Raw genomic sequence first — 18,380 nt, 5'->3', positions numbered from 1 at the left:
GGACACATAGCAGCACTGACCCCTCAACCTGTGCAGCTGCACACTGATTGGCTGTAGGGGAGAAGGTAGTGTCATTTAATAGGATTGCTGGACAGGGAGCCATCGATCTGCGGCATTAGCCATACTTAGTGGGGTGGGGTTGAGGGTAATGTTTAACAAGGCCTGACAAGGACGGATAAAGACACAGCGGGAAGAGACAAGGCTCTGAAGGAGAAAGAGACAAACACATTAATTAAGGGATACAGATGAACAGCAGAGCTGCAAATCAGAAGCAAAAGGGAAAGAATATGAAAATGGGAGCTAGGAAGTGGACAGGAATGATATGCTTTTGAAAGTAAAAAAGGGAATCAAAAGAAAGAGGGAGACTGTTATGAAATACTTGGATCTGCAGAGAGATGTACAGTGTCATTAAGATTTGAAAGCTCAATTGGATCCTTGCACACAAACGGCAAAGCAGCTTCATCCCTGTTCAGGGTTTGCCAGGACAGCCCATCTGCACCGAGGACAGACTCTCACGCAAACGCTGAGCCGTGTGGAACATGCTTTGTTATTGGTGGTCAGGATTCAGGACTCAAAAGAAATATTAGTGGCCTAAATGCAACTCGAGGAACCTTGTTTTGTTATCTGACTCCCTCCCGGTTATTACTGCCCTCAGTGTATGTGCTGGATGTCCATATGGTTGCAGCCTGCGTGTGTCACTCAGTACAGTGTAATCACAGCCTCTCATCAGCCCGGCAGTGGCACGCTAAGCGGCCCTGTTCCCAGACCGGACTTCATCTCAATCTCAATCTTTATTTATTTATATAGCACATTTAAAACAACCTTCAGTTGACCAAAGTGCTGTACAGGCAATACATATTAAATAACACAATGGGAGTACAATAATAAAACAATAATTAAAAACATGATAAAAAGCACAATAACTAGAAAAATATATTAAAAAAAACACATACAAATGTAAAAATGTAATGTTCAAATCGTATTAAAAGCCAGTGCAAAGAGGTGAGTTTTTAGCTGAGATTTAAAAAGTTCAATAGACTCAGCAGTCCGGATATGTACTGGGAGGCTGTAACACTGAAAGCCCTGTCACCTCGGGTTTTTTTCCTGCACCGAGGAACCACCAACATATTCTGCTGAGCTGATCGCAATGCTCTAGCTGGAGCATGGCGGTGCAACAACTCAGACAGGTAATGTGGTGCCAGTCCATGCAATGACTTAAAAACAACAAGTAAGTACTTGAACTGGATCCTGTAACGGACAGGAAGCCAATGAAGGTCTGCCAAAACGGGTGTGATGTGGTCATAACGTCTCTTCCCAGTAAGAAGGCGTGCAGCCGCATTTTGGACCAGCTGCAGGCGACGGATCAAACACTTATCAACACCAAAATAACTATTTTAGAAGTCAAAATGTAATTTAGGCTATTCTTAGCATGCAGGTACCCTTGTGTGTTCTCTCCTAATGGTTCGGTTCTCATAATATAGACTAAACGTCTGGATAAACGTTATCAATACGCACTAACATGTGGACACTTTGTTATTACAGCAGTTTGATGTTGAACAGTTTCCTGCTGCATATCAATAGTCTCTGTTACCTAAGATCCATTCATAGCAACACACCGGCCATCTTCATGCAATCCATCAAAACAAGCAGCCTTCAACAGGCTCAGCTCTCAAGTTCATTGCCTCTACTTGCCCGGAACAAAAAACAACACACCTGCAGCCAGAGTAAAGACTCCCTCCTGCCTGTGGAAGCAAAAAGTAATTGTCTGTAAGCTTTAAAGCAGGAAGTACAAGTCAAACCCCAACCCCGCCACAATACATTCGGCAGGGGTTTAATAACCACAGTGAAAACACTGCTGTTTTATTTTTGGCAACTGACTTCATCATGCTGAACATTTGAAAACAAATGACTTGAAAGGGGCTTCTCCCCACAATCAAGTCATAGTTTGTTTACATTTCATATGCTATATGATGCATTTTATATATTCTTTTGTTATTTAACTTGAGTTAGAATTTGACCTTCCTGTCCTGTGTTCCTCTATCAGAACACTCTGGAAGCGTACCCCTGCGGCTCGGACCACACCCCCAGCCCGATGGCCAGCAGGACGGCCGTGGAGGCAGAGACCATATTGGACAGTCCGTCCGCCCGTCTCACTGCTGTGGCTGTCAGCGTGAGGGCGGGACATACCATCGCCTTCCTGGGAGACTCCAAAGGGAACCTGCACAAGGTAACTTAACATCTCACTTTATATTACCATATTATTTATATATTTTGTTGAGTTGTATACTTTTTCCTCAATATTTCCAACATTGTTCATACTCCGAAAATCTGTAATATTATCAAATTCATTTATTTGTCTTACAATGCCCCAATGAAGTGAAGTGATGTAATTGGGCCCAAAAATACCTTTTTTCCGTTGAGGAGCTGCCCTCGGCTAAAGATTTTTCTATTCCACCAATCAGTTCTGGCGATTAGTTGACTTATCGTCGCACGTTTATGATAAATTATGATTTTTAGTTTTCTCCCAAAATGGCTTCAGTTTCAAAGGCTTAACATTAGCTAGTGTAAACTCATGCAGTTAGCAACTTAAAGTTACCACTGATGCACTGTATATGCCTAGGGGCTTTCATTTTTAAAATGTAACGAGTGTAGCTGTGTGCCTAAAATATACATTTTATGCAATAAGAAGAAGAAGAATAGTTTTACCCTATATTTTGTAAATTATAAAACTTAATGAATCAATCTTGTCCACTTTGTAAGCAACATTAAGAACAATGTTGCGCTTCATATACTATGGTGTTATGGATATAATTGATGATGAAAGCAAACATGTTGATGCTGAAGTGTTGTGCATGCAGTCCTAATGTGGCACAATATGAGTTTGCCTTCTTGGTTTGGAAAAACAAGCCTCTTCGTTATTTTCTAACCTTCGTAACTCGTAACCCTTGGCTACAAAACTTCAATACATCAGCTCGTCTGGGAACATGATTTCTGACTGAGTCACGACGGATACATTTTCAGCTGCAATGGTGGTTGTTAACAACAAAGACAACAACTCCAGTGTTCCCATGCTACTTAATGTCATGGTCGAAGTGTGTCTGCTCTTATTGTTGTGATTGTAAGACCCCAATCAAATCACAATCTGTGAGTGTAAGACTTGCACAGACAGGGGGTGTTTCTCAATGTCGAGGAAGGCTGCTCCAGAGCCACTATTTCAAGGATACTACATCGAGTCCCGCCGAAGGACTGTTCCAATGTCCAGGATCCTTGGAATTCTACCGAGGCCGGCGTACTTCGTTGCGGGAAATTTCAAGGCTGCACATGTGCAGACTCCGCGGTCTTAAAATCCCCACAATGCTTTGCGCACGGACCAATTTCCAAATCTTTGGCGGAAATCACGCCCCATTTAAGGCGGGGCCTCGCATATGACGCACACCTGTTAGCCTGTTCCACAATTCTTCGTTTTCCGAGGCTAGGAAGGATTCTTGCCTCGCTTCTGAAGCAAGTGACTCGGAGGTACATGTGCTACCAAGCAAGCGTCCTCGACATTGAGAAACACCCAGGTTGTCAGCTTGCATTCCAGTTTGTTGCCCCACACACACACACACACACACACACACACACACACCACACACACACACACACACACACCACACACACACACACACACACACACACACACACACACACACACACACACACATATACACATATACACATATACACATATACACATATACACATATACACATATACACATATACACATATACACATACACACATATACACATATACACATACACACATATACACACATACTCACACTCACACACTACTACTATGTTATGCAGAGTCTGTTATTGCTGGAGATATGAAGTAATATTCTGGACTACTTGGGTCATTGTGAGCATCTGTGGCTCAGAGGTAGAGGTGCTTAACCATTTATGTGTGTGAGAAAGCTTTAGATAAGATCAGTGTATGAATTTGAGTGGTAAAAAAGTGAATAAGGTGATCTATGAATGCATTTATCAGCATTTTGAGTTTTATTTGGGTAACAGACCGAGCAAACATCCACATGAACTCCACACTGTCACCTCCACGCTGCTCTGCATTCATGAGCCATTCAACAGACTCAGTGTGCACAGGCTGGCAGGAGGAACTCAGCGAGCCAGACATAATGTCAGGAGCAGAGAGTTGACTCACATTTTGGTAGACTCAAGAATTCAACATTCAGACAACGATCAGAACATTGACCTCTGAAAAAAACATCAGAGCTTCCCTGGTCAATCAGTGCCTATGGTGTTCTAAGTGTAGCAAGGTTCTTTTGACCCTTACCTTATGATGTTTCATATGAATGATGCTTATGGCGGCCCACTGGATTTAGATGCCACTTGACCTGCATGTTAAAAATGATTGGTCTATTTAGGAGGAAAATGTACTAAAATATTGTTGGCAGATATTTGAATGCTAAAGTTTCTTAACTTACCTCTCACACTATATTTACCTTATTTTATTTATATAAATGTTGCATCTTTTTGGTTTATATTTCTTTGAGGTGTTTTGTCTTCCGGTAAGCGACACCTGGTTACACCAAATGTAAATCAGTGCTAATACATTCAGTCTTTTTAAAGTCTATCAAATTAGATTTTGGTTGACACCAACCGCGATTATGGAAGTGAGAGTGGACAATATTGCTTTTTTGTGGTTTAGTGGCGTTATGGAATACAGGAAGTAGTAAATTGTAACTTCTCCCTGTGTAACAGAAGCTGACCCTGTTCTATAGGGCGTCCCTCTTGGCCCCATGCTGAACAGTACTGTCTGTCCCTCATGGTGGACAGCCTGGGAGCGTCCCCTCTGTGGCTGGATCATGTGAAGCTCCTCTGAAATGACATCGTCCTCAACATGGCTGTCGGGGGGGGGGGGGGTCATGCACGGCCGTGTCTCTGCGGGGTCAGAGGGAGTCTCAGTGAAGGAGACGAGGAATGTCCTGCTCTAGAAGGAAATCAGAGCCAATCAAAGAGAGAACAGACATATATGTTGAGAATAGAAGCTGAGCATCTGTAACAGTTGGGAAGCACACAGGAGTTGTGCTTGTTTCTATATATATACTTAGATTATTAGCTCCTGGACTAAGTGGTGAGTCGGGGTCGGCCCCTTGAAATGAGGAGTTTACTGAGAGCTCACCTCCACACAGTCTGCTCTTTGTGTCATTTTTTGTCAATGGTGGCCTGTGGTAGAGGCCTCCTGCACATGCAGAAATAGCACAATGATGGCCATTAATGTATTTCTACACAGATACGTCACAGAGGCAGCCTAACACCAAGCCAGAGCACGGAGCTCCGTACTTGCGATGTGCACTGTCATCGCTGACTGGCAGACGCATGCACTTCCTCACACAGAGACTCATTGAGAATGATGCAGAGCTATGGGTCATGGCAGCACACAGTGTGCGTGTCCATGTCACCGTCATTAATGGAACCTTTGTCAGTGTGTCCTCCTCAGAGGAACTGTCAATTCAAACTTTGTTAGCTCCCTAACTCATCACCTCATGTTCTCTATGTGTAAAAAGATCTTTCTTTCTTTCTCTCTTTCTTTCTCTCCTTCTTTCTCTCTTTCTTTCTCTCCTTCTTTCTCTCTTTCTTTCTCTCCTTCTTTCTCTCTTTCTCTCTTTCTTTCTCTCTTTCTTTCTTTCTTTCTTTTCTTCTTTCACAGTCAGCATATGCCCTCTAGTGGTTGTTATAATCAAAGTGACACAAAAATAAACTATAGAAAACGTATACATTGATATTCAAATATGTCCGCGTTGAAATCTTGTATAATGTTGAGTTCCGAGAGAAGGATAATTGTCTTTATTTAAAGAAAAATAATGATCCATAGCCATAGAGTTCAGAGGATGAGATTAGCGTGCTTGCCACTGATGCAGATTCTTTAGAAGAGCAGTGATGTTGAAAAATGCTACTTGAGTTAGAAACAGTCCACTTTCGTGTTTTGGCACAGTTGGATTCTACACGATGTGTACCCGAGTGCACATAAAGGGAGTACAGGGGCCATTGTTTCCCTGTATTTGAGTATTAAATGTACTCTGTGCTTGTTGTTGTTGTTGGAGACTCACTCAGCAGTTTATTTCCCCGCTGATTACAGCAGCTCCTCTCTGGATTACACTTTGTGTGCCGTCTCATTCTCACAATAAATCACAGAGCTTGCTGTCGGCTCTTCTGTCAGGTCAGCGTCCAGTGTTTCCTCAAGTGGCAAATAAACCTAACATCTTCTTCTAGTTCTTATCTGCCATCTGTATCTGCATTCCAAAGCTTTGTTGACATTCACACAAGATATGTGGAAACAGTACAGCCAAGCGTGAAGCGTTACTGTGCCGCTAACAGACCTGGGATCAGGCCAGAGGGCCTTCCCCTGACTGTGGCCAAAAAATAGGAGTATAAATGGGAAGGTGTATGCAACCACATTTAAATGATAAGAGCCAAATGGATCATTGTTTTTTGTTTATTTAATACCTAGCCTTTTTTGAAATCATGGGAACTGTTTGTCATGTTCAGTCTACAGTCAGCCAAAGGTTTGTTTTTTTTTACTTACAGATGGGAGTGGGAAGTATTTCTTAGACATGTCTGCGGGTTAAAACAAATATTTAAAAAAATGTTTTGACTGTAGGAAGGATGAGCTGTGATAAACTAAGTTAAGCTGCGGAGCCAATATGTTTTTAGGGTCCTTCTAATGTCTGAAAACTATTGTTTTAAGATGCAGTGCTGAGCAGCTAGGACTCCATCTCATGATGTTTGTTGAGGTCAGCTCAGTGTGTCATGGTGGAAGAAGGTGGGGTTTGTGCAGCAACAAGCATTTAATGTCCAACAGCCAGTCAGACTGCTCACTGACGCTGTCTGTTGTGTACTGGCTCTGACCATCTGACCTCTGGTGCAACCTTTGTCTGAACATCCTGTCGTGCAGGACCTCTTATCTGGTTATATTTCTTTCATCACTTCCATTTCTAGTTTGTTTTGTGGTTGATGAAAAAAAGAACCCTTTTTTTTTGGGGGAACAATAATCTGAATGTTTCTTTATGTTATGGAGTGTTCCATTCATTGTATACATCAAAGTATGTTAACAGTAATCGTGGAGTTAAACTGTACGTATGTGTTAAGTTTTGTAAAGGCGTTGGTATCTTCAGAGTTATACCACTTGACTCAGTATTAACTACAGGTATGAAAAGTAAAAACATGTTGAGTTGGCTCGCTGCTGATCTTTCTGTAGCTAGCAGCTCCAGGCTACACTAGCTGCTATTGGCAAAGAAGAAGAATTCTCTCTGGTTCTCCTGCATCAATTTGGATCCTTTTTTTTTGTTTTACTTTCCATTGTGTGAACATGAACACTTTAAACATGCCAAAGTAGGTTTACAATTTGCTTTGGTATACTGTATTTGGTGCTTACAAAGACACAAAAGGAAGAATACGTAGCAACACCAAATACAATAAAACCAGGACAGCTATTTTAAAAAACAATTTTAAGACTATTATAACAAATTAACATTATTTACATATGACACAGCTATATACAAATGAGTGCAGTGCTACATCAGTGGAGTACTGAATGAGTTCTGTTGAGTTCTGTTTTTCTCAGATTGAACTGGTTATACTTATGCCATAACAACATCTAACTCAACATCTACTTATTAGCTTGTTTCTTTAGATATCACACACTGTTCCTCAGCTGCGATAGAGATGGATTTGTTAAGCCTTTCACACTCAACACATAGCATGATCAAGTACAATTCTTACTATAGCCTACTTAAGATGTGTGTTTACTAAGATCCCCTTTAACCATCCCCAAGGGGAAATTCAGGTTTTCACTCTGCTGCTATTTGACAATTACACATCCCTGAAGTACTAAGGAAGAGGTGGCAGAGCAAAAGGGCTGCCGGTGTTCTGACGCCGGAGAGCAGTTTGGAGTTCGGTGCCTTGCTTAATGACACCTGGGCAGTTCCCTTTGGTTCCCAGGCAAAGTCCCTACAGACTGAGCTACTGCCGCCCCCCGTTAATGTCCTTTCAAATGTGATATCAAGGTGTTGAAGATGGCAAGGAGGAAAAATAAATAAGCTTTCTATTATTATGTTTTTGTTTGAAATGATGCCATGACAAAAGGCATTTGAGTTTCAGCTTAGTGCAAATGTTTACTCAGCGGTCTTATGTATCATGACATAGTCTGAACCTTGGTGTGTATGTGTACTTTTCCTCAGGTGTTTCTGGGCCCGAACGGAGAAGTGGAGGAGTTTTCAGTCATCTCCATTCAGCCGAACACAGCCATCGGGGCAGACCTGATCCTGGACCAGAAAGAGGAACATCTCTTCATCATGACTCAAAACATGGTACTTCATCATTACAGTAGTTGCAGTCTTGTAGTTTCATTCCTGTTTTGAATTCTAGATGTGACCTTTCTGTATTGCCGTTACAAAGCTGAAGAGAAGGAATTTGTTTTTCTGTTTCTGCCCCAATTATTCTTCCAGTAGCAGCCTGTAGTTAGGATTAGTCTAATGACCATATTTCCATTTTGCATTGTTCCAGTGGAAAAAGTGGGCCACCTATTCTTTTTAATCAGATTTCTGGGAGCTTAGTGAGCACGCTTTGCCCGACTGAACATGCTTGTTGTCCTGCTTCCAGCTGCAGAAGAGGCCCGTGGCTGAATGCCAGCAGCACCCAGACTGCCACTCCTGCCTGCTGGCCCACGACCCCTACTGCGGCTGGTGTGTCCTGGAGGGCAGGTGAGAGCAACCACAAACTACCTTAGCCGCTTTCACACCAAGTACTTTGTTCCCAGCACTTAGTTCCCAGCACTTAGTACCCCCATGGAACTAAGAGCCGATCGCGTTCACACCGGAATAAGTTCCCTGAGGGAAGATTACGCAAATGAAGCCGCTGACGTCACTTCTTCTTCTTCTGCTTTGGGTTTACTGGCAGGCCGCAAACAACTTCACGGTGTATACTGCCACCCGAAGTCCCCCGGCCGGAAGTCCCCGGCTTCAGCAGCTTCTACTGAAGCCTTCCGAGTAAATCGCCAGAACGCCGACACCTCCTCATCTCCACCGCTCCCATGTTTTTTTTTGTGTTGCCATAAGTTAGTCTCTCTGCGTTGGTGCGCTGGGCGAATGCTAATGCTAATAATGCTAATGCAAGGATAATAAAATGGCGGCTCTACAAAACATTTCAGAGTTGTACGGGGCGTGGTTTGCAATTCGCCCAGCCAATCAGAACTGGGGCACTTTTTTCCCCCAGGAAAGTACCATCTCTCAGCAGGCACTAAAAATGGGGGTAAAAGTTATTAAGTGCTCTTTTTGGTGTGAACGCGACATAAGGGGTACTAACGGAACTAAACGTGAAAAGTACGGTGAAAAGTACTCCGGTGTGAACGCGGCTAATGGGGGTAAAAGTTCTCGGAACTAAGTACTCTTTTGAACGCAAAATTCCAGGCACTAAATTAAAATTAAACGGGAAAAGTACTCCGGTGTGAACGCGCCTATTTATGTCCTAATTCGGTGCTATAAAGCATGGCTGAAAAGACATGCAGTTAGAACTCAAGTATAAGGTGTAAAATACTCCACCTAATAAAAAAAAAAAAGAAAAAAAAAAGTAGCTCATTGGATTTACACACAAGAATACTTTTACAGGCTGACTGAGCCCGAATACCTTGATACGTCACACAGAGGGGACATTTACGTGCATAAAATATATAGATACAAATATAAATGACTCGAATAACAATTAAAACACACATCAGTGAGTGGACACTGATGGAATATGAAAGATTTGCTGCTTACTGTCCTTTCTGACTTTTGTTTTGTTTCAGTCTCGTTTAAATGACCTCTTGGTTGCTCAGACCACAGCCATTTTCTAAATCAACATTCGCTATGCTGGTGAAAGCAACCTGCCCACAGACACACAGAGAATGACACACACACACTTTAAAAACAATAGTGGTTTGGCTGTTGTGGCAAACTCAGCCGCAGTGAGGTATATATGTCTACGGTTTGCTAACAGTACCTAGCATTAGCAACTTCAAGTCTAGCAAGATGTATTCAAATAAGTTAATGCATCATTGTTAATAATTATTTTTGAATTATAATTCAAGAGAAAGAATGTTTTTTCTAGTTTTTTGTGCTTTATTTACACTCTTATCTTGACTTCAAAGTTTTATTTTAAGCAGAATTACCTTTTTGTTTTTGTGATGTGTTTTATCAAGAATTCTAAAATGCAAAATCAAGTCCAAATGAGCTCCTTGTGTTGCTGTGTGATGTTTACTGTCAGTAATATGTATTCTCTCACAGCTAGTTCAAAGAATATCACTGAAATCCAAAGTTCTGTGTTGACATGAGGTGAAGCTGCCGTTGTGGTGTTTTGCCAAGTCGCCCTAAAGGAGAGGTGTGTGTGCTCTGCTGGGAGTGTGTTTGCACATCTGCCTCCACACCTGGCCTCCTCCTCCTGCCTCCCCACCTGGATGTGTTTACTCTCCTTTCATCCTTTCAATTTCTGTTTGCCTTCAACACAGCCTGTACACACAGTATATATTTTCCGTTCATTTTTGTACACCTTCCTTACGTAAATAGTTTAAGTAGTGGAAACTAGAAAATCCTAACTATTTAGAAAAACATGTGAACAATCCGGTTGGTGTGCAGTTGTACAATCACTGTAGGATTTATGGATTTCATGCTTCAAGTTGACTTTATTGGCATTTAATAGAGTGTGAGAGACAGATGGAGAGCCTGCTCACAGATGTGGTGTGTTCTCCCTGCAGGTGTGTGTTGCAGGCGCAGTGCTCTCGGGGGCAGCAGCCGGGTCAGTGGCTGTGGAGCTTCGACATGGAGCAGCAGTGTCTGGCGGTGCAGGAGCTCCACCCCTCCAACATCAGCCGGGAGGAGAGCAGGACGGTGAGTCTGATACAGCAGAGGAGCAGATCCAGTGTTATAGTTCACCCCATCTGTACACATCCTGACACAGGTGTTCAGGGAGGAAGCACATATTTTGTGAAGCCAGGGCCGATGCAGACTCGCTGTCGGAGGGCTTGATAACCCACTCCTACTCAACACTTGTTGGATCGGAAGGGCTCTTAATGTGGCGGATCCTCCACGCGAACACGCCAACGGACTGGAAGTATGTAGGGGCGGTTTGGATTGGGCCTATGAATCACTGCCCCATAACTCCTCCAACCGTTCCTTATTGTGTGTGTGTGTGTGTGTGTGTGTGTGTGTGTGTGTGTGTGTGTGTGTGTGTGTGTGTGTGTGTGTGTGTGTGTGTGTGTGTGTGTGTGTGTGTGTGTGTGTGTGTGTGTGTGTGTGTGTGTGTGTGTGTGCGTGCATGACTTTGTTAGGTGTCAGGGCATCAGGAGCAGATAGTGATCAGAGCTCTGTCCTGTCATGTCCCGCTGTTGGAGACAAGCCGAATATCAGTCATGTTTGTGAAAGATGGTGCCTTTGGATAACAGCAGAGGCAAAAATATATACAATACACACAGTGTTCCATCATGGGAGAGACTACTAGAGAACATTTCCACTTTCAGTATGAATACTCTGTGTGGGTGTAAATGACAGCAGATGGGATCACATCTTTCCCTGGAAGTGTAAATACAGTATAAACAGAAAACTCAATAGGCTTCATGTTTGGGTTTTATGCCAAATGTAAGTCCTGCAGTTAACGTTGCAGCTTCTGGAAGTTGGTACAAAGAAATCTTGACCCTGCTTTAGTAACAAATATAAGAGATTTGTTAATTCAGACTAATGAGGGAGCCAGATTCAGCAAAGAAGTGCCCCATACTAAAAATAAATTGTCATATTTATGGACTAAACATCAAATACATTATATAAGTATTGAGTTTTAGATACCCTTGAACCTATTGTAGTGTTTTTGAATGGAAGGGTAGGGGATCTTAGGAGAATACTGCAGGTCAGCAGTGTATGTACTATGGAAGTGGTGTTCAGAATCTGAAAGCTGGGAGCACAGAGATTTATTTTGTGTTATACATTTGTAAATAACATTGTATTTGTCTCGGCGGCTGTGAGATTTGTATACCACATATGACCCCAAGACCTTAAAGAACACCATCTAAAACCCCATGCTGTGATCTCAGGCAGCCAAACCCTTTCCCTGGTATCACTACAATAAATGGCTGCTTTGGGGACTGACACTCACAAACAAATTCAAACCGACTCATTGCAGCATAACGGTCATACCTAATTTATGCAATTTCAAGTCCATAGCATGCAAAAATATAAACTACTTCAAGAATAGGCTAAATTAATGCATGATATTTGCACCAAATTGCCTGTAATTACCAGTCACCTTTCCCCTAGGGGAGACTTGTGGGCAAAACATGCAATTTGATGACATCACTTTGGGCTTCAGGAAATAATGATGGGCATTTCTCATCATTTCCTGAGGTTTTACGGACAAGATGATTCATTGGGGGGGAAATAAGTAAACAATTAGGTGATTGATAGATGAAGAAGACTCAGTAATGCAGAGATTCCTGTCTCATCATAACAGCCTGTTGCAGTTGGGAATGTTGTTCTGTATGTCTACCAGTCTGCTGCTAGACCATTGCTGTCCCCAGATCTTGTGATGTCATGTCAAACAACACGGGTAAAGGCCAGAAAGAAACTCTAGATATCTGATCTGAGAGCACACTTGATAATCATGAGGTTCTTAAACAGTGCATACATGGATCTGACTGAGACCTTTGGTGTCTACCACATGATACGGCTGGGCGATGTATTTCATCTATTCAAAGTATTGCCGCTTGCTTTACGGAGGATGTCTCCAATCCTATATCGTAAATATCCAGTACAAATTGTTGTAATAGTGTAATCTTTTGTACGCAGCCAGCCTCAGCCAGAAGTTGAGCTTTATACTTGTCTTGCCCTTCTATGGCTTTCTCTCCCTCTCACTCTCACTGACACACACAGCCACTGCCTATCGACATCACAAGTGGACCAGGTCTTTACAAAAAGGCATTTAAACTGCATGCTCTGCGCACAAATCAAGCTCTCCCTGAACTTAGAGCCAGACACCAGCCAGTGTTAGAGATGTGTTGACCCCCCCATTCCTTTTCTGTTACTTAAGAAATGGTCATTGAGAATGGCACTTTGAAAAGTCATGGAAAGATGCATATATTGTTAGTGGAGCAGCACAAACTCCCTATGAGTTATGCCGCTGAGAGGCTCAAATGTGCTCTTTGCTGTGACGCGTAGTCCGTAGTCATTTGCAGTGTTCGGTGTAACGCGTTACAAAAGTAACGGAGTTACAGTAATATATTACTTTTTGCTGTAACAAAGTAATGTAACGCATTACTAATGAAATATGGGTAGTATATTACCCGTTACAATTCTCAGTAACGCAGTTACAACACATTTTAACCCGAAATGAAATGGTGTTTTGTTTTTTAAGAATGTACCAACATCGCGAGACATTCCGACACCAGAGAAAAATTGTACTCAATACTGTAAACGGCAATTTATCGAGGTCAGAAAAGTTATCTAGTTCATTTTTATATATCGTACGATAAGTCAATTAATTGCTTATCGCGACAGGCCTACAAACAATATAGAACTCCAGACCGGACGGTCAACAGAGAGTATCAAAGCGCCATTCACCCTCTTCTTACATCATATCCTCCAAACGGGCATCCAACAGGTGACCTAGATACCAATAAACCACACCCACGTGACCATTGCCGGAAGTGATAAACAATAAGAATTAAACGTGATGCAAACAGAAATGAAGATAATAATAGAAGTAATAAGCAATGGCAAAACAAGCATTTTGGCTCCTACAGTTAGGGTTGGGTTTTTAGGCCTCATCGGCCTTATAGTATCTGTTCCTGAAGTGGCTGTTTGTCTCTGCAGGTGTCAGTGTCCGTCACAGGACTCCCGGTGTTGGAGAAAGGAGAGAGCTACGCCTGCTTCTTCCAGGACAGCCACAGCCCTGCCTCCGTCACTGAGGGCGGAGCCACCTGCCATTCTCCTGACAGAGGCCGGGTGCCCAGGGTCCCCCCAGGACAGGGTGAGTGACTCCAACCCTGACTGTTGTTGTTTCTGGAACGGAGAAGATCAAGCTGCAGTTTAATTACTGCTTTTTCAAACTTTTCACCTTTGCGACTGAAGGGTTTTTCCTGTAATGAGATAAATCTCTGCGTGTGTGTTGGCATGCACAGACATACCGTACGCGTATAAATTCAATCTCAGTGTCCATGAATCTAGGTTAACCCAATCCATTTTTTCCTAAACCAGCTTACACAGCAGGGAGTGTGTACTTTAAAGCGTACAAGTCCCCATAAATCTAATTCATCCTTTATGCTTTCATATGTGATTTAGTTTTCCTAAGTTTCAGAGATTGTTTAGTGTGCTGTCTGTTCTAGTAAGTCAGCGGCAATGATTAAAGAAGATTTAGGGGCTTGTAAATAACAATTGAAGTCTCTACAGAGGTCACAATCACCCCAACATTCACAGGACACACACACACACACACACACACACACACACACACACACACACCCCCCCAGACGCTGGTTCCCATGCCTGCATTCCTGAAACTCGCAGCTTGTTGTGGTTCTCAGGGTGCGGGGCTCAGGGAGAATCAGCCCGGGGGGGGTGTACTGAGATATGGACACACAGGCTGAATTTAAGGATCTAGCTGTGGCTTACCTTAACTTCAGAGAGTTAGTACCAGCGCTCACTGGGAAAGAAAAGGACTGACGCCCTGTAAAGGAAGCACTTCCTCTACAGATGAAGACCAGACTCTCACCTCGCTGCTGATGTTTCTCTCTCACAAGTTCTAAATGTTTTGGACTGGATCCTCATCCTCTAGCAGCAAATGTTTTAAACACTTTTAAATAGGCAAAACATTGTTGCACACCTGGAAACAAACGCGGCTTCCAGGCGTGCATAAGTTAAAGATACATTGCTTTAACTTTGCTCTGTTCTAAAAATACAGGAACACAAGCATATCTCTGCTACGTGTCTGCACACTGTGGGCTCGGTCTACTACATGATGCCTTTACCTCTTCTGCAATTCACCAATAGGACCCCTGTGCTGCCCTCTGTGTGAGCTGTACTCACTGTAACCATAACTTGACATGCTATTGCACATTAACATACAGTATATCCATTTGTCAGGTTCATAAACTATAGAAAAATACAAAATTGCTTATCGAAAAGAATACATTATCCATGTCCCTTCACTTTCAAGTGTCCGTAAATAGGCCCGATATTGCTGTGGGTCAAAATCTCAGATTATGGTTGCTATGAAGCAATCTCACTAACATTATTAGATCATCCAAATTCTCTTCAGCGGGGGCTTTCCTCCATCCACAGGATACAACGGGCTGGAAGATTAAAAATGCACTCATCAATGTTTCTATAATGAAAAGGACCACATGGCTGTAATATTAAAATTCAATTAAAAGTGTGTTAAGCAGCAACAGGAGCACTGGGCTACTGTATGTTGTGTCTGGCATGTGTACATTTTCTCTTTTCATACAGCTTCTTATTTCTGTACTTTGAGTCATCATTCATATTATTGCCAATAACCGAAATCACCATGCTGTAAGCACGCCTCTGAGAAACACAAGCATACAGACAGGTTAGTTTGAATTTAAATGATCTTATTTGTAAGATGCTAATTGTAAAATGACCCAAACTGTTGTAAACAATAATCTTAGTTTAAAAAAACAACTTCCTGCTTCCACTTTCTCTTCCTACACTTGTGGATGAGGAACTGTTGCCAACAGTTTGGGTGTATTTATAGTTTTATCTCATAATTGAATTGACATTATCTGGATTACTGCTGTTCTGTCTGATCACCTGACTGTTTAATATCGTAATGTTTTCCTGTTCCATGACCTCAGAAATGTAATCAAGGAGCGCAATATTATTGTAACTATGAAAACAAGACCTACATTCACTATTCCATCATGCATCCATGCTTCTGTGTGCTGCACATGGCTTCTATTAGGCCGGTCCTTCTCCCACCTTCTCCCCCGTGTTACAGAAACATCGTGCTTATCTGGGACTTTCTGAATCAGAGATGTTAAATTGGCCAAATATTTCCCGAGCCCCATTGGCTGAGGTGAAGCTCCATGTTGCTCTGTGTTGTTTCCAGCTCTTCCTCATGCCGTCTTCCTCTCTGTGTTTGGTTCTCTGCAGACTTCGTCACCGTCCCTCTGTCTCTTCGCTTCGGCGACGTCACGGTCACATCGAGGGATTTCACCTTCTACGACTGTACGGCTGTGAAGCAGCTGTCTGGCAGCATGCCGTGAGTCTCCGTGATCTCTCTACCTCTGTGCTCCAGTCTCTCTCTGTCCGAGGCCCCATGCTGTACCCTGTTTATTCTGTCCATCAACCCATCTGTCTCACGTCTGTTTTCCATTTCTTCTCCACTGCCCACCTGGTTCTAATATGTTGAACCCTTTCATACACACCCTGGCTGCTTTCGTGCCAATGTATCCTAAATGAAATATCTCATCATAGCGTGCCTATGAAGGCTGCAGTCCTCTGACTCCAGAGTCCTTCCCCTCTTCATCTGCTCCGCTCACTGGGCTAATACCATACTGCTGGCTTTGTTCAGGATAGACCTCCATCATAAAAGAAGTAAAAGACATTAGGCTCCATGCTTTTTATATATTTATATATATATATATGCGTTCTAAGTGTAAATTCACCAAACCTCTTTTCTGCAAAAACCTGCAGTTTCAGGCTGTTGAGTAGGTCAGATTTGACCGTGAGCACCGACTCCCATGAATTGCTGTGTAAGGCTACCTGTCCCACTCTGTGTCAGCATGACATCAACCTAGAACACCGTCACTTAGTTAGCTGTTTGATATTAGAAGATATTAATACAGCTGCCAAAGTCTCAGGACATGATGTGACCGTCACAGAGATGGACGTGATAATGTTACACATTAACAGCTGATTCAGTCATATGCAACAGTGTGGATGGGATGGCAGCTGTTCAGTAGGGACTTGGCTTGGGCACCAGAGGGTTGCCTTCAAGTCCTCAGTACAATGTGTGTCTTCATCTACTGGGCCTCGCAAGCCACCAAACCCCAACACTGCTCCCCGGACGCTGTATAATAGCTGTATGATATAATGTTTTATAGCTGCCTGTGTGTCAGTGGGAGGCTTATGAGGAAGACCATGAGGGGCCCAGGGGAGGGGTGCAATGTCAGACACAGTTATCATAATATAATGTGTTTTAAAACTTGCCTCTAATACTAGGATGGGTTTTTATGCAGGAAATACAATCACTGTGTATGTGGTGATGTACATGTGAGACATGACGAGTGAAGAGGAATTCATTCATGCAAATGATCCATCCGACACTCGATGTGGAGAGAGATCTGCATAAAGACCAGAACATTCTGTCCACTGGACTGCAGCCTACAGTGAACCTCTGTGCCGAGCCATGATGATGATGATGATGATGATGATATGGTGACAGAATAACTGTATACAGTCATATTGCTGTAGTTACTAAGTTATATATACTCCTGAAAGTTTCCTCACAGAGTGATGCTGTCTGCTCAGCTTCTCACTGGCTTGTCATATAACTATACGGTATATAGCTATACTATATTCATATAAGTTTACACACAGTTGTATTCTGTTAATCATATCATCAGCATCATGGCATGTCCATTTACTGAGTGCTATAAAAGACTCATTTGATTTCACAGTTCAGTATAGAAGTTGTCCTCCAGGGTGTGAATGCAGGGCCTGTGATTCTCAAACAGTCACAAGGAGTCCTCTTCCCCAGAGAAGAGGGGCACTGTACTGACAGGTCTGGACTGCTCAAGAATTCCATTCATTTCTGAGAGAAAATTCAGTGCCAGAAAACTGGTGAAAGCCGTAAATTCTCTCATGTCACTTTTACGTGTCATTTAAGAACAAATGTGTTCGTACAAGTTGTTCTCGGAAGACGCCACTGATTATTGGCCTTAGGTGACTTTTACTTTAAATAATGGTAATGTAGCTAGAATTCACTCGCACTGGTGCTTGTCATAAATTACCGTCAGATATCAATTAAAGGACTGTTGCAGTTTTTCTGGCTCCTCTGCTGCGGAGGATCATTCAGAATAAACGTCCATTAACAGAGTGAAGAGCCGTTGAGAAAATGGCCTCTAAACATCAGTGTGTGAAATGCCTGTTAGTATCTCTATACCTTTGTTCTCCACCTCTTCTATCTTGTAGATAAAATCCCACATTACGTATATTAAACCTGATCTTCTCACTCTTCATTGACCCCCCCGGCCCCCTTTTACGTGTTGTCACCTTGCAGCATCAACCTTTGACAGTCTATCGTTTCCTGCCTCTTATCTAACCAGCTGTTATTGT

General features: G+C 42.6%; 1 protein-coding gene across 1 annotated transcript in view; it reads left to right on the top strand.

Annotated features, from left to right (window-relative positions):
• Window positions 1-18,380, top strand: part of plxnb1b (plexin b1b) — a 65,129-nt gene that overhangs the window by 22,591 nt on the left and 24,158 nt on the right. The window contains 6 exon segments of the mRNA XM_034143780.1: window positions 2,045-2,227; window positions 8,244-8,372; window positions 8,665-8,765; window positions 10,793-10,925; window positions 13,896-14,052; window positions 16,194-16,302. Of these exon segments, the coding sequence (XP_033999671.1) occupies window positions 2,045-2,227; window positions 8,244-8,372; window positions 8,665-8,765; window positions 10,793-10,925; window positions 13,896-14,052; window positions 16,194-16,302 (812 nt within the window).

The sequence above is a fragment of the Trematomus bernacchii genome, unplaced genomic scaffold (assembly GCF_902827165.1).
Source record: "Trematomus bernacchii unplaced genomic scaffold, fTreBer1.1, whole genome shotgun sequence".
Lineage (NCBI taxonomy): Eukaryota > Metazoa > Chordata > Actinopteri > Perciformes > Nototheniidae > Trematomus > Trematomus bernacchii.
Note: the sequence above shows the minus strand (reverse complement) of the source record. Positions and strands in the feature narration are given on the sequence as shown.